The sequence below is a fragment of the Alexandromys fortis genome, unplaced genomic scaffold, assembly GCF_014885135.2.
Source record: "Alexandromys fortis isolate MF-2015 unplaced genomic scaffold, M_Fortis_MF-2015_v1.1 scaffold_7, whole genome shotgun sequence".
In the NCBI taxonomy this organism is placed as follows: domain Eukaryota; kingdom Metazoa; phylum Chordata; class Mammalia; order Rodentia; family Cricetidae; genus Alexandromys; species Alexandromys fortis.
This window is the reverse complement of record NW_026067920.1, coordinates 3,458,168-3,475,228: the sequence shown is the minus strand read 5'-3', so window position 1 is coordinate 3,475,228 and position 17,061 is coordinate 3,458,168. Positions and strand designations below refer to the sequence as shown.

The 17,061-nt window shown below is 49.7% G+C and overlaps 1 protein-coding gene across 6 annotated transcripts in view; it reads left to right on the top strand.

Annotated features, from left to right (window-relative positions):
* Rgs12 (regulator of G protein signaling 12) overlaps positions 1 to 17,061 on the top strand; it is a 96,619-nt gene that overhangs the window by 54,060 nt on the left and 25,498 nt on the right. For all 6 annotated transcript variants that reach the window (XM_050140895.1, XM_050140897.1, XM_050140896.1 and 3 more), the window contains one exon: positions 1,662 to 1,683. In XM_050140895.1, coding sequence (XP_049996852.1) covers positions 1,662 to 1,683 — 22 coding nt within the window. The remainder of the gene's footprint in view (positions 1 to 1,661; positions 1,684 to 17,061) is intronic.

Below are 17,061 nucleotides of genomic sequence, written 5' to 3'. Positions count from 1 at the left end.
AGGGGTCGGGTGATCTCAGCTTGTGGTTCCTCCTGCAGCCCAGCATGTCTCTGGGTAAAGAGTTGTGACTCCAGCCTCCATTTAAATTCATCGTTGGCCAGAGTCCCAGGTGATAATGGTTGGAAGAAATAAAGAACTTCCTTTGGGTGACCTGCCCAGACTTAGATTATCTATCATGGCTGGCCCTCACAGAACCTGGATTCTCTAGACCTACAATTTTATGGGTTCAGACCCCATCACAGGTTGTAGCAGTTACAGTAAGAAATGACTTCTCTGTATGTGCCACGACAGTCCTTTGGTCATAAGTGGAGGCTGGCCATCGAGGTGGACCCATTGAGTCCTTCATCATGTATCCTAGCAGGGTAGCAATAGGGGCTCCTCGGTATCTGCCCGATAGGCCTGCCTGGACGTGGGCTGTAGAGTCAGACAGGAAGTGCACAAATCCAGGTGCCCTGGTGGGTTGTATATCACATATCCTTTGGCTTCCCTAGGGAGAGTGGATAGTGTCTTATGGCCATTGGTTCTAGGTGTTCCTGTTGGCAGCCACTGAGTAGATTACTTTACTAGAGGGGTCTTACAGGATGCCCAGGGGACCCAGGTCTGGTGTGAGGCAGGCTCTACTCACTTGCTGTCTGCCCTCTGGCTGCACCTAAAAGCCCGGTTCAGATGAGACCTGAATGCTATGGCAAAAATGGTAGAACCTTGGAGAGGTAAAGCTGGGGAGGCTTTGTAATTGATCCAGGAAGCTCTAGGTAGAGCCACCTATAGCCCAGGCCACAGAAGGGAAAGTTTTCTGGCATCTTGGCATGCTGCAGACATGAGAGCAGTGGTGCTGGACTTGCTGTGTATCCCAGGCCTCCTCTGAGCCACTCCGGCACTCTGCTGTCCTTCCTGCTCTTGGGGAGGAGCCATACTGCCGCCAGGATCCTAGCCACAGGCTTCACTGGCTCTTCCATGCACCTCCTTCTCTGCTGGGTCCCTCTGCTGCCCCTGGGATGCCTGCCTCCTTATCCATCTGCCTTTTCCTGGGCCATTCACCACCTACCTGACCACTAGCAAGTGTCCACATGAGCCCAGGTTGGGCTCCTGCAGAGAACTGCTGACAGTTTTTATTCCCAGAGGATCAGCCTTTCTGCCCAGTAGTGCTTAGCAACCCCCAACTCTTTTTACTATGCCCGCAGGCATTTCCCCAGAACTGTAGTAGCCACTCTTCCAAGGGGGAGTGGCAGGGCGGGGTGGGGGGGAAGTGGTGGTGGTTAGGGACACACATTCCTGTTCTGCCTTCTCACAGCTCAGGTCTCACTGGAGTGGAGGTAACACTAGCCTGAGCTGAGTAGTGTCTGGTACTGAGCCCCTGTCCTGCAAGGTGCCCTCACTGGGGCACTAATCTTAAGCTGTTATCGCACGGTCTGTTAATAAGACTATGATGTCAGACATGCTGGGATCTGTTCTTTTCAAGTGAAAATGACGGCAACTTCCTCTTAGAGGGAGTCACCAGCTGGGGCGGAGTTGGAGCCCCAAGGCTTGACTCACTGTCTGCTTCTCTCAGCACCTACCTGGGTAGCTGGGAGTCGCCCAGGACCTTGGAGGAAGTGAAGCGCTGTTCCCTGAATCTTGTCGAGAGATGTAATTAACTCATGTCTCTTTCTCTTTTTTTTCAGTCTGCAACTGTGTCTGATGGTGGTAAGTCATATTTTATTTTTCTTATTGTCGTTTTCAAATTATGAAAATATATCTGCCATTTGATAGACTCAGTAAGATGCTTTCTCTGCCTTTTCCTTGTGGGAGGGTCTCAGTTGGAGTTTCACTGGCGGGCAGCGTCCTGTTGGCCTGGCCATGTGTTTGACTAACATGGCAATAGAAGCTCCGTGTAGCCAGCACAGGTAGTGTGCTGAGCTGCAGTCATGCTCCTGCACGCCTGCGATCAACAAGCAAAAACATGCTTGCTGCTCCCTGTACAGCCAGCTTCCAAACGAGCTAGTTCAGCTCTCAAAGCAGTTGCTGAATCTGAGCCATTCTGAAAGTTCCCTTCCTAAGGAAAATGTAGTAGATGAACTGAGAGTGTGGGGTGAAGGAGAATCAAATCCTTTCTCTCTGTCTTTAGATGAGTCTGTGTACAGGGCTCTTTTAGTGGGACTGACCAGGAAGGAAGACCCAGCCAGGGTTCACTCCATTTCTCTGACATAATCCCTGGTTTTAATTCAGCATTTAGAAAGAAAAAAGTAAAACAAACAAACAACAGCAACAACAACAAAAGAAACTGCCTTAAACTCTTTGGAGAGCTTCATCTAGACACTCCTCAGGCGTGTAGTATTCTGGTACTCAGACCAGTTGGTATAGTTTCTAGAGACTTCTGTTGTCTCCCGCAGAGCTGCCCACCTCAGGCTGGTATTCCTCTCCCACAGGAAAGTGCAGGCGGAGCCTTTGGCATTAGTAGCTCTGTAGGACTCACAGAATGGAGGCGGGGAGGATTCCCACTGCTTGAGTTACAAACCTTCTTATGCCAGAACACAGACCACAGGGAGCCTGGGCAAAGTGTAAGAAGCATATATTTTAGAGTAAAGGGGTTATATTTCCTGTGTTATGTACAGTAATAATCGTGTCATTTAATCAGCCAAAGCCTCCTTAATGCAAGAAAAGAAGTAGGACGGGCAGCCAAGCCTGGGCCAAAAACACAGGTTCACAGCCCTGGTGCTAACTTCTCTTTTCTGGCAGAGGACATTTATTCTTGTGGAAATGTATATACTTGAGGTTTCCATAATCCATCATTTTAACAATATGTAATATATTTTATTGACTGTCCAAGTTCTGCACTGTTGTTAGGAGTTGGGGAAGCCAGTCCTCCCCAGCCCCAGCACCCCAAGTTGTCCTATAGGTTTCAGAAGATCCCTTTCCGAGGGTGGGAAGCCCCTGGCTCCCAGCCCCCACTGCGCCTTTCTGAGGAAGTGGTGTCCTGGCCAGGTGATTCCCCCTGTTTTGGGGGCTTTCCACCCTCTGTCCCCTTCTCCTCCAGCTCAGACCCCAGGGCTACAGGGCTGTGTCCTGTTCTCCTGTGGAGGACCTGCTATGGCAGGAGGCAGGGGATTTCAGCAACTGAGCTAGACAGCCAGATATATTTTATTTCGTCACTTTTCATGCTTTTATTATATTTATACTTTTAGTTTCTTTTCTAATTATAAGGTTAAAATGCAGAGGCTGTCTGACTGAGTCTGTGTGTTAGTTCTGGGAGGTCACTGTTATGTGCTGTGGTCACAGTGATACTGAAGCAGTGTAAGGATCACTCCAGTCGAGGTCCCCGGGGCACAGGCCTGGAGAAGAACCTCCAGCCTTCACCCTCTAATCCAGCTAAAGCCTTCCATTTCCCACAGGCCCCAGGAGCTCTTCCGTGTTCCACCATGCAGTGCCCAGGCACCTGTGGAGAAGGGCTAGGCAGAAGCTTGAATGTTTCCACACAGAGATATTTTATAGACCTGGTCAGTAGTAGACAGATTCCCACATGGAGCCTAGGAACCACAGAACCCCACGATGTATGGAAAAATGTGTACCAAGTGCAGGTAGAGACGAGGGGCCAGCTCAATCTGTGCCCAGTTGAGGCTATGTCTGCCTCCTCATCCAGCCTGGGCTATGGAAATCTAATACTCTCCAGAAGTGTCGTGCATCCAGCCCTTGACATAATGTGACTCTTTGATGTCATTCCAGGCTGTGCGTAACATTTGGTAATGTGTGTTCCTACCATGTTGTCTCATGCAATTTTAAGGAAGTTGGGCGGTGCCATTTAAGATTTTGCTCAGAGTGTGCTTTTCACTTGCTCAGCAGGAAAGGGCTTATGGTCACCACTGCCTGCACATTGGCCTTGTGTGGAGGGCAGACTGTCTCTAGGATAGCAGATCAGGCCTAGAGAAGTATCCCTAGCATTCAGAGACTTCCCGATGTCCAAATAGAAAACAAGGTCAACCTGGAGGGTTGAAAACCAAGCCCTTACCTAGCATGCTTGAGCCCAGGTTTTTTTTTTTTAAAAGATTTATTTATTTATTATGTATACAACATTCCTTCTATGTATGCTTGCATGCCAGAAGAGGGCACCAAATTTCATTATAGATGGCTGCGAGCCACCATGTGGTTGCTGGAGGAATTGAACTCAGGACCTCTGGAAGAGCAGTCAGTGCTCTTAACCTCTGAGCCATCTCTCCAGCCCTGAGCCTAGGGGTTTTATCTCAGCTTCTCGGAAGGAGAAGGGAAGATGCGGGGAGTGAGAGAGAGGGAGGGGGAGGGGAGGGGATATAAATGTGAGTCCTACTGTTGATGCTGGTACTGAAAGGACTTTTCGTCTCAGATACCGGCTTGGCTTTCACACTGTCTTCTGTGGTACCTTACTACTGTGTTCCAACAGTGCTCCCACAGTGCTCCACCTCTGCGCTCCCAGTGTCCCATCTCTGTGCTCCCGCAGTAATCTACCAGGTTCCCACGATGCTCTGTGCTCTCATGGAATTTAAGCTCTTTAACTTGGTATTAGCAGCTCTGCCAGGATCTCCCCTCCCACCCGGCTCTTGTTCTCAAACGGCACACCACCTTGTGCTGCATGAGGACATTCAGGTGTGCCTTTCCTGCTAAAGGTTCAGTAGTTCTGGTGTGTGAAGTAAACTGACAGCAGACAGACCATTAGAGACATTACTACTCAGTTTTAGCATTCAGACAGCTTGACAGTCCCTGGGATCAGGACATTTACAGAGATTAAAGCGAGAGGAGTCTGTGAAAGGTATGAGAAACACAGTGTAAACAAGGTGGTCTTGTCACAAAGGTAGTAGTCACCTATGGTCTGCCTGGGTCAGGGGCAAAACCCCTCCTTTGTGTGGAAGGATTCCACCAGCCTCTGGTTATACCTGCTCCTCACTAAGATAGACAGAGGCAAGCTTTTAGCTTCCAGGGTCCTCATGAGGAGCATCTTTTGATTTATGCCAGAGAAGAGCCATGTGACAGCTTATAGTGGATAAAGGTACTTGCCACACAGTCTGATAATCTGAGTTCTATTCCTGGAACCCACATGGTACAGGGAGAGAACCAACTCCTGAAAATTACTCTGCTATCTCTCACACACACACTTGCGCGCACACTCATGCACATGCATACACATGCATGCATAACACGCACACAGGAGGGGGATGCGAGGGAGAAACTGTAGCAGTGTAGTCAGTGGAGGGTGTGGCTGTGGGGTCTGTGTAGCACTTCCCTAAAATCTCTGTACTGTCCAGTCTGCTGGTCCTGAAATCTGCCATTCCTCATGTCCTCATGTCAGGCCTTCAACTCTGTGACTTCGTGCCCTTACCACATCCATGGATCCTTCGAATGGAGGAGAGGCTCTGCCTCCTCAGGCGCTCCTCAGGCGCTCCTCAGGCGCTCCTCAGGCGCTCCCCATCCCTACCGTCCCCATGCCTGTGCTCTCCAGTCTCCACAGGGCAGCAGCTGTGGCCGGCTCACGCTGAACTTGGACCCCCTCCGTCTGCCACAGTGGTCTGTTGTCCCAGGCTAGCCTGCAGTGACCCAGCACACCAGACCGCCCACTGTACTCTCCCTGATGTCATTCAGCTCCTCCTGTCCCACCCACCTGCTGCCTCCTGCCCCTTCTCTGAGTAGTGTTCTGTGCTCTTCCTGCCAGTGACCGGCGTGGGAAAGCTTGGTGAGAGGATCACTGAATCTGGGCCCCAGTGGTCTTCAGTGACATTAGCCCAAGCTTTGGAAGGCTGGCTTAGGGCAGTGGCTTTTAAAGTGTTTTCAGCAGCAAAATGCTCTTAAATTCTGTCAAGCAAATGTCCTATCCTGGAGCACAGATTGGAAAATGCCTGCTGAGTGGCAATTGGGTGTGCCCGTCCATAGCATCCCCATCTGACTAAACTCCAGAAGGCACTCCAAGTCTGTCTTCACCTTCTTCTCCAGGCTGCTAGGCCTTAGGTTGGGTTTACTCTGCTTTTAGCTTTTTCTTACCTAAAGTATGGGCATGAGTGTCCCCTTCTTTGACCCTCTGCCTAAGTGCAGAGAGTACAGGAGAGTCAGTGAAGGTGTGTGGTAGTCATGCACATGACTGTAGGTTCCTTTGTGGTGGAACTTTCAGTGGAACTTGAAGGAAGAGAGTATCGGGCCAAGGGCTGTTCTTGGCCTGCTGTGCCCCACAGGTATGGGACTTTGGGTGCTTGACACTGGGCTAGGCTGGACTAAGTATTTGTCTGGAGCTGGTACTTGTCTGGACTCTAGGCCAGGTCTGGGTGCTGAGCTAGGCTAACCTAGATCTGAGTGCTGGGAGTCTAGAATACTCCCCAGACTATTCTGGAGACTTGAACAAACTTGGTGAGGACTAGGATGCCTGCTCAGAGTGGTAGGGGCACCTTTGTCATGTTTTTGTCTCTGTGACCTGTGCTAGATACTTATGAACTTGGCCAGGTCTGCTTAGCCTCCCTCCTTGTGAAGCCCAGCCAGGTCCTCCGTGAAGAGGCTGCCAGGCTCTCTCAATCTTCACTTTCCTGTTTTTTTAAGGTTTCCATTGAGATCTGGAGGGCTCCCTAACCCCTCAGATGACTGTTTACCTTCAGATGCTCTGGGAAAGACTGTGTCATTCTGCCCTTTTGCCCTCCTCACCCCTGGCACTTCTTAACTGTTCATCTTTACCCTAAGCTGTGGGGTCTGCCCAGGGCTATACTCAGGCAAGCCACCTTCCCTTCCTGTCTGGCAACTTTGTCTTTGCTCCAACCTGATAGCATCTTCTGTCCTACAGAAGTGGCTGCAGCGGTCCACGTCACAGGCATGCTGAGCTGACTTGGAAGCTGCTCAGGGATGTAGGGCCAGCCGTGCTTGCCACGAGGACTAGAAATTAGGTCGCATTCACTTGGAACGTTGCGATTGTGAAGATTCTGGGCAGGTGAACCATCCTCTGTAATCAGAAGAGACAGAGATGTGAGGAGTCCCCGTGGAATGGTGCCAACAGTGCAGCGTGGCTCGGTGGTCCACGGTACCACAGCCTAATCTTGTGCTTTTCAAAACCGCTCACTACTGAGCAGGAATGGAATGGTAATTTGTAGCTTGTGGTGTGAGAGCAGGTGTTTAAGCAGAGCCTTTTATTTGGCCCAGTAGTTCACTTTTTTTTTCTTTTTTTTTTTATGATTTTTTGGACTTGAAACTCAAACAGACTGTAGACTGTTGGGGAAGCAGGCAGACTTGGTTTCTGCCAAGACGCCTCCCAACACACTCCTTTCTTTCTGGTTTGACAAGACATTTGGAAGGAGTTTTTATTAGTAACTATGTTGTGAAGTTTTTTTTCAAGCAAAGTTCAAAAGTAATAAAGCCAGTGACTCCTTCCTGCCTCCCTTCCTCCCACCTTGCCTCCTCCCCCTCTTCTATTTGTGGGAACCCTGGACATGTTGGTTTCAGTACTCGTCTCTAGTGCACTGGAGGCCTCTTGGTTCCCCTTCTGTCTCGAGAGGCCCACCTGAGGGAGCCATGCCTCACAAAGGGAACATATTCAGTCGGTTCTTAGAGAACAAAACTCGGTTGAACAGACTTGTGTGAGTCTCTGAGGCAGAGAAGCAGTATGAGCCTTGCTCTGAGACCCAGGATGGTAGAGTCAGAGAGGTGAAGCCCAGGGGCTTCCTGCTTATGTCCCAACACTCGGTTTCAGAGGAGCTGACACAGTGTGCTCACTTGCAAAAGCCTTTGCAATACATGCCTGGGGCTTGTGCTCTTTTACACTTTGGTGGAGCTGTGTAGGGGTGCGGCCTCCCTGTCATTCCCTTTAGCACCATAGAGCCTTTGGCTAGAGAGCTGGTTAACAGGAAAAAACATGAATGTCTTAAGTGCACACATATGAGGATCTTCACAGGAATGAGTAGGAAGAATGATAAAGAGCAGCAAGCCTGTGATGTCAGAACAAGGGGACTGGATCTCTGGATCAGTCTAGCACTCGCAGGGACATTGCTAAGAGATGTGGTGGGGCAGGGAATGCAGTTGCCCCAGAGTTAGTTCCCTTGGTGCTCTGCGGCATCAGCTTCTTTGTCACATGACCAAGGTGTTTTCCGGACTTGGCATATGAAGAAGGACTCCTGAAAGAGTCTTTATGTTCCTGGCTTGATGGAGCCCCTCCAGGGATTCCTACAAGAACTGGTTGGATCTGGAACTTCCCCAGACTTGTGCAAGGGCTGGCAGCCTTCATCCTGTAGCTTCAAACCGTCGCCTGCAACCTCCTGGGGCCTCACCCTGCGAGTGCACTGCCTAGAGTCAGTACTGAGACGTCCCAGGTGGTCCCCAGCCTCCTCTCTCTCCACCAGTTGTATCTGGACTGCATGCCGCAGCCCCTTAACTTTCTCTAGTTCTGATTTTCTCTCTTCAGCTCAATGGAGAGTCACCTGTAGGGACCTTTTTCTGCTGTAGCACCCAACATGCCTCCTGGTAAATGGGGTGATCTAAACACACACTGACTTGATGGCTTTCCCATCAGAAGTGACAGAGGTCCAGATTCCAAGGATCATTGCTAAACATTTAGTTTCATTTTCTAGTGCTGAGTGGCAGTAGGGTTCCTGTCACAGCCAGCATCCTGCGATGCGATGCTTTCACATTCTAGTTGTGGAACATGATTTAGAAAGTTCACAATAAAATGTGAGCTCAATACAAGGAGCTCCCATGGTCTCTCATCCCGTAGGATGAGCACTGCCCTTAGAATCATGAAGCGCCAGGTCTCACCCCAGTATGCCTGGAGTATCCTGTATCCCACACATTACAGGCGTGGGAAGCAATCAGTTCCTCATTCATTCAGAGCTGATACCTCATTCTGGAATCAGCAAGCCCTGCCTGCCCATCCCGTTACTTTCTCTGCCTTTACAGAGCATTCAGCCATGAAAAGTCAGAGCATCATGAAGTGGTGACATGGCCCTGCCCACATCAGAACCTGTCTTCTGAAGTGTCGCTGTTCCAGCTGAGCTCTGGTGCATCTCCAGGGAGCAGTGTGGGCCCCCAAAATGTTCTACACACTGTTTAATATTTGGGCTCACCTCCTTGGAGGGCTCTCAGTCTGTCTGGCACCATGTGGTGTGACACTCAGGGTGTCCTTAGATAGGTGCTGCATACCTGACTAGCCCTGCGGGTTCTGGTGTACCCAGCCCTCACCTCAGTGAGGGGCAGTTGTGTTCCCTCTGCATTTGGGATCCAGACATGGAGGGCAGGGCCTGCAAGGTCTCAAGGCTGGTGAGGGGGACCGTTCCCACTGTGCTGCAGGCTAGTGGTGTGCTACTACCATTGCTCAGAGATGTCTTTGTTCTTGGGACCTGAGCATGGATGTGGGCAGTATGTGGGAGCTCCCTGAGGTCCCTTACCAGCTCTGAACATGATGGAGATCAGCTAGGTGGCCCTGCTATGTGCTTATTTCTTATGCAGTGACTTCACCTGCCAGGGCTTGAGAGATAGGTGGCACATACTGGTTGAGTAACATGGACTTTTTGGTGAGCCTGCACAGAAGGGATTGGGGCCAGCCTGCAAAGTCCCCTTACAGACAGCACATCTCTGGGTCAGTTTACCACATCCTTTGGGAAGGAAGGCTTTTATGTAAGTATTTTAAAACAAAACCTAAGACTCATGACCTAATGATGGCTTTCCTGCCTTTATAAAGGCGTCCTTTCAAGTTAGCTAACATTAATGGGCTACAGTGATTGATGCTAGTGATCTTTACAAGGCGCTGGGGAGGAAAGCACCCGTTCTTGGGACATCATCCTTTGAGCCTCTGCCTGGTTCCCAGGACATATCTTCCTTCCACCTTCACTCTGGACTGATGTCTCACCCTTCCATGTGATCTTGGGCTAATGCTGCCATGTGTGCTCTCTGGTACCTGACTTGTCTGTGAACTGCTTTCCTGCCTTGTGGGTCTGTTACCATCACTTTGGCTACCATGCCCTGTTCTGTTGTTAAATGGCCACTGTCTGCTCTTGCCTCTGGTGATAGCTGCTAAGCTGGCTCAGACTTTAGCTGTCGCAAAGATTGCAAGACATGCCCGTACAGGTCTCTTCATGGACATATGTGTGTGCCCTTGCTCTGATGAGCTGGCCATCGGCGTGTGTATTTAGATATTCTCCATTGTCCAGTGTGCATACTACCCAGCTGTTGTGTTCATCATGGCTGCTAGGGTTTGTATGTGGCCACTTAATATTTATTTATTTATTTTGTTTTGTTTTGTTTTGTTTTGTTTTGAGACAGGGTTTCTCTGTAACTTTTGAGCCTGCCCTGGAACTAGCTCTTGTAGACCAGGCTGGCCTCTGCCTCCTGGGTGCTGGGATTAAAGGTGTGTGCCACCACCGCCTGACTCAGTTTTATTTTTAAATACTCAGTCCAGACCTTTGCTTAGACGGGTGTCAGTATAGAGTACCCGATTAACAAGCGTGAGGCCCTGCATTCCATCGCAGACACTGCCAGAAACAAACAAGCCTGTGCTTGTTGCTTGCTTTTTGTGTTTTCTCATTCGGCTGGTTATGTTGTTACTGTTAGCTGATTAGTAGAAAATTGAAAAAATAATAAATTCTAGAAGTGATTCTTGGATTAGACAGATGACTTGTGATAATCTTATACATTGGCTACTTTCCCATTGATAAAATATGATAAAATGCCATGACCAAGGAAGCTTGTAGAAGTTTTAGTTTACAGTTTGAAAGGATAAGAGTCCATTATGGTGGGGAAGCGTAGTTGCAAGAGCAAGAAGCTGAGAGCTCAATCATCAAGTAGAGAGTGACCAGGAAGTGAGGTAAGACTGTGAGCACTCACAGCCTGCCCCAGCCATCTACTTCCTCCAGCAAGGCTCTACCTCCCAGATGTTCAACAGCCCCTCCCCCGCCCATCACAGTAATCAGCTGGGAATCAGGCGCTCAAATCCTGGAGCCGATGGGGACAGTTCTCCTTCACAACTTTACAGCTTATGTTTTCAACTGCATTCTTGTTTGGTTTTTGTGGCTAATAATGAATGAAAGAAAGTGTAATAGCACTTGAGGAAGGCGTGCAGGCCACCTTCTGCAGTTGGTTCTCAGTGTTGTCTCCTGCAGACTGAAGTTTTTAAGATAGTCCTAGTGGCCATCCCCGCTTTAAGAAGCACATTTGTCTTGCTCTACTCCGCCCTTCCTAAGACTATGAAGGTAAAACTATTACCATTTTATTGTTCACATTTAAGTCTTGGATGCCCCTGGAATCTGTTTTTTTTTTTTTTTTTTTTTTTTCATGGTATGGGTAGGGTTTTGAGTTTCTGCTTTGTTTGCAACACTTCCAGACACTTGGGTACATTCTGAGGCAGACTAAGCCTATGTTTTTAGAGTTTGCTTTCAGGGCAAACAATTGCAGACACATAAGCAGATCTGCCACAGCAGAGAAGGAGTGAAGCCAATTGACTCACACCATGGAGGCCAGAGTAGCAGCTGACAGAGTCAAGCACTGGCTTGATTTGTCTCCAAGTTAGACTCGACAACCAGAAGCATTCTACAAGAGCCAAGAATAGCACAAGCATGTGCACATGACAGTAACTTTAGGTGTTAGGGTTAGCCCAGACTAAAAAGACAAAAGAGAGAAAGGAGAAAACTACATATGCACAACTCATAGTTGGTGCCACCTGTGTACAAACCCAAAGCAGAGCCCCTGACCAGCCCTGACCTTCAGAACTGATTGAATTCATCAGAGGAAAGCAGGACCTTCCTTAAATGAGGTGCCATGTCTGTGTAGGGAGGGGATGAGAGCATGATTTTAGATGCTGACCAACAAAAGCTTTAGATTTATATTTAAAATGTTAAGGCAGGGACTAGTTTAGGAACCATGACTTAACAGTGCAGATATAGCTGGAGTTGCTTGCCCTTCACCTGATGTTCAGGACTAGCACAGCCCAGTTAGTAGTTGACATCATTCAGTGCCTACTGTGTGCCTGATATTGTCACAACTTTCCTGTGACGACAGCATGTAGTTATTATCAGGTTTTTGTTGAAAGGTTAAGTGGCTCTCCAGTGAGGTGTGGCGCTCACCCCCTCCTATGAAGTCAGCTTCATCATTACACTTGGCACAGCCAAAACACCCTTGTTGACATGGTTTCTGTAGAAGGTGAAGCCCCACCGCATGTGGGCATGAGGTTCCAGAGCCTTCCTCCTGAGCCCAGCCTTTGGATCCCTGGGCTTCTGTGCTGGGCAGTGTGTCTGTTTTCCTCCTTCAGCCAGGTTCTGTTGCCAGGTGACTGTTCCACATGTTGTCATTGAAATGAACACAAAAGGAGGATGTGTGTCTTAGTGATACCAATTTTTTATTTGTCAAAATCAAATAAGTCAGCCGGGCAATGGTGGTGCATGCCTTTAATCTCAGCACTTGGGAGGCAGAGGCAGGTGGATCTCTGTGAGTTCGAGACCAGCCTGGTCTACGGAGCTAGTTCCAGGATAGGCTCCAAAGCCACAGAGAAAACCTGTCTCAAAAAGCCCCCCCCAAAAAAAAATCAAATAAGTCCATTTTGAGAAAGAATTAGCCAGTAAGGCATTGTGACCTTTTTGGTTCCAGCCAGTGTGTGAATCAGGGCTTCAAAAAGGCGCTGCCCCTTCCTGGCATGTACTAGGCCCCCCTGTAGTCCAGTGCCCCTCATGGTGGCAGCTGATGGCTCCTCAACTGAGTTGTGAAAATGCAATGTGACAAACGAAGGAGCTGTTCTCTCCCACCACTTCCCACACTGACCCTTGGCAGCTCCCGTTCTACCCACTCTTACGGCCCTGAAAGCTCTTGGCATTTTCCCATCTGCTTGGCATTTCCTCTCCTGAAACACTGTGTCGCTTCACAGGCTGAGTTTGTTCTGCTGAGTTCAGATGGGCCTGGTCTCAGCTTCAAGACAGCATTTAGGTTTCTCCCATTTGTTCCCTCGGGGCCCTGCGGTATACATAATCGTGTGATCCCAGCACAGTCTCAAAGGACTGTCTGGCCTTGTCACTCCCTGGGAGACGGTGAGGAGCAAGCAGGGCAGGAAAGGGTACTGGGATGCCACCTCAGAGTTTGTGGTGCCTGCCCAGTTCTACCCACCAGTATCCTAAGACCTTTGAAGCCTCACCTCACAGTGGACTTGTTGAGTTAGACCAGCACATTTGGGGGCTCTGCTGTGGTGCTCAAAACAAGCCAATCTGCTCATTGTCAGGATCTGCCACTGCTCGCTCTGGCTTTCTCAGGTGAGGAGCCGAATGGCTGCCCTCAGATTTTACACTGTGGAGTCTGTAAGCAGCGGGGCCTGTCCTAAGCTCTCCTCACTGATTAGTATGAAGGGTCACCCTGTTGGCAATGAGAATGAAGTGCTCTTAGCCAGCTGCTCTCGGAGTAAGGTGACAGAACTCAAGTACGCAGTTGTGACACAGGAAATGAGGTGAGGCCAGGGCTATCTTCCCGTGTCATGCGGGACTTTCATGGAAACCTAGCCCTCCAGGTAGGTTGAGGCCTCTCTTGTTGATGGCGTTTTAGCTTCTGGCACAGTTCCAGTACTTGGATGTACAGCTTGGGATCCTTACGGGGTTCTCGGGCCCCAGGCCCTACATGTGTTCGTTTCTCCCCATAAGAAAGCCGAGACCTAGACATAAGGGTCCATGTGATCATCATGTCACCTAGATCCAGAAAGGTCATGTTGGGCTCTATCTCCGCCTGGCCTCTCCCAGAACCAGAATTGTCCACACTGGTGACCTGTGACTGATGTCTACATGGACCACTGTGGGAATAAGGGGAACATGTTCACAGAGAGGCAGTGCCTTCACCAAGCAGGTGACAGAACTTCCCAGCGCAGAAAGGCAGGTGGGACTCTGCCGTGAATGTCACCTGCAAGGGAACTCTAGAAAGCTCAGCTGCTTTTTGTTGAGGGAGGAAGTGGGGGCATCAGGAGCGAAAGGAGGCTGTCCACTGCTGGACCAAAGACCAACTCCTGGGCTGAGCAGGGAAAGCACACAGTGGGCCTGCAGGTATATGTCTGCTTCCCGTCAGTGCTCAGTGTTTGGGAAGACTCCCAGGGACACACGGCCACCTGATGGAGGACTGAGTAGAGGAGAAAGTGCCAGGCCACTGAGCGCAAACCCCTGCCTGACTACAGACCAGCGTAGCCCTGAGACCCTCTCAGGAGACTGAGACCATGGCACAGCCCCATGAACATGAGGTGCTTTTTGCCTTAGTTTGGGAGATGAGAGTTCCTTATACAAAATCACTGGGGCCAGTATTTCAGTTTCTGACTTTTCCCTTAGGTTTTGGAACTTTCCCATAGGTACAGTGAGTTCTCTCAGGCATAGGATACAGGTCTTCCCATGGGCTTCATTTATTCATCTTACACATAGAGCCAGAGGATAATTTTACTCAGCACTTTAGTCTGTTTGCAGGTGTCATGAGACAAGATGTAGAAGTAGCTTTTTAGTCACCCCAAATTTTTGGATTTGGGAGCATTTTGAATTTCAGATTTCTGAATTAAGGCTATTCAACTTGTATTTGGAGGAGAAAGAATGATAATGCAGAAAACTGGCATCCTGACTACAGGATCAGGCCGCACACTGGCACGGTGCACCCAAGAGAAAGGTGCCTGCATGATCCGCTTCTCTCCCGGACACTGACAAGCCAAGATAAGATGGGGACCAAACCCTCTGGCCCACCGAGACCTCAGTGCAGAGGCTGGGGAGGTGCCTGAGAGCTTTGCTCGCCAGCAGAATTTAGTCCTAGGCAGAGGGGACGGCACCATGAAGGACATGGTGGGTGGGATTAGAGGATAGGCTGTGCTAAATGTTCTGGGTTTATCACGGTGATTAAAAAAGTCTTAGCAGTCAGTACACCTTGATGTGTCGTGTGTCTATGTGTGTGTGTGTGTGTGTCTGTATCTGTGTGTGTGCTGTTGTTGGCAGGGTACTCAGATAGCTTAGAAAAAAATGTGTATGTTTTGGTGACTGTCCCTGGAGGAGGTGCGGAAGGCTGTGACAGGAGGGCCAGAGACAGAATGGGCCCAGAAGAGAGTGGAGGTCCTGTTCCTGCTCCCCATCCTTGCACCAACAAGACTCTTGTGAGCTTCCGGTGGCAACCTCACGGGTGGTAAGGGTGTATTCCCTGCTTCAGCCACTGATGTGAAGCCATGTGCTCAGGGAAGGCAGACACGGCTGAGGCCTCCCTTTAACCCTTCGCAGGTCTCTTTTAGAGGACACTATTGAGATCCTTTGGTGGCCTTTTTACTGGAACTGACAGAGTCGGAGTGTTTGTGGAGGAGTGTTCACCCAAAGTCACCAATCATTGGACTGTGGTCATCCAGCTTGGGTGGTAAAACTTTGACCCAGTCATCTTTCCCTTGCGTGTCTTGGAGATCAAATTTGGAATTGCTGGGGACTGTGGCCAGAAAGCTGAAAGTGGTCTCTGCTGACCCTTACCTGGGCTACCATGGAGAACTCATGAGGCCTCACTGCCTTTCTCCCACCTCTGTTTATGCACTGATTTAGTTCGTGCAGGCAGCAGCAAAAGGCTTTATTTTCTAAAGCTGGCACGCCCAGCTCCGGCTGAGCTCCCAGCCCCTCGAGGTTTCCTTAGGTGTGCTGCTGATGCCACAGACTTTGCTTTGGAACCGGTTGAGTTCAAGCTGCTTGTTTCTTAATTGCACACCCTTGAGATGCCATGGCTTTAGTCTCACTGAGAATATAGATCTTGTGTTTATGGGACTTAAGAGTTTAAATTCAAGATGGTGTGGAAATGACAGCATCACATAACTATTACGAGAAGCTGTGTGTTCTTGCTGCTCCTTCCCTGCTGCTGTTCCGTGAACTGCACAGTGGCTCCTCCCCACACTGGGGGAACAGTGTTTCTGCCCTTGTGAATAATTCAGGCCTCTGCAGCAGGCACTCTGGCTGTGCATTATGCATGAGTCTCTGAGGCTTTGTGAGGCTCTAGGGCCTCTCCAGGAGCCAGTGCTGGAAGGCTGAGGGCTGCCTTTGCGAGGGTCCCTGAGGCTCTGCAATAATTCATCTACCCCCAAGGCCGAGCTAAGGAGCCATGTCCTCAGCACCCGTGGCCCAGGCCTCTGCTCCTGGCCACCCAGGCTGAGCCTGGTATGGACTCAGAAGGGTGGTTTACGGTGAATGGTTGGAAGTATTTGGTTAGATGGCACCACAGTGGCTCTTATCATCTCTACCCAGGTAAAGTCCCACATCTGTCTCTCAACTTGTCTTGAGTGTCAGAGCAGGCTGGCGTGTGCAGTCCTCAGGTATGTTTGCTGCGTGGGGAGGGTCTTATGTTGGGTTGGGCTACCACGTGGCTTAGAGTTGAGACTTGAGCATTTGGAATACTTAAGGTTATGATTGGCTAAGACATACAGTGAACTGGGAGCGGGCTGAGGCCATGCATCACAGAAGTAACTGCACACTCAGTCTCAAGGAATTACTGCAATGTGTAACCTAGAGCCTACATTGCTGCAGTCTCTGCAGCTGTGCTGGCAGCTGTTCCCGCAGATCTGCACAGACTCGAATCACGTTCTCACCAGGTCAGCATTTGACTGAAAGAAGAAAACCCACATCACTACAAACACCTAGAACACACCCACTAAAGCCACAGTGCAGCCGTATCTTCAACTCAGCCTGTGTTTTACCCAAGCGTTTAACATTAGAGGACCAGGCTGGCAGCTCCCAGCAGACCAGTGAGTCTCAGACCTGATGTGTGTAGCCTCCTAAACTGGTCTTGAACTTGGTTTAGAAATAGAGGTGTTTGCAAGGAATTCCTTGGCCACCAGGTGCTGCTTGATGTCCTGGGTCAGGCTAACTCTGAAGATGCTTTGTTCTGTATGTGACTAACAGTGCTGGAACATGGTGTGGGTTCTGAACTCAGAAATGCATGACAAAGGGGAAGGGACTTCGTGTCTGTGTAACCCGTCAAAAGCACTAAGATCCAATTCACAGGAGCAACTTGTGCCAAGCCTGAGCAGGGTCTGCCTCTACCCCTCTGCTTTCCAAGCCTCCCACACCCCCACTGGGTGAAAACCTCCTCCAGGAGCTCTGTTTAAAAGAACTACGTGTGGCACCCTTGTGGACTCAGGACTTCCCC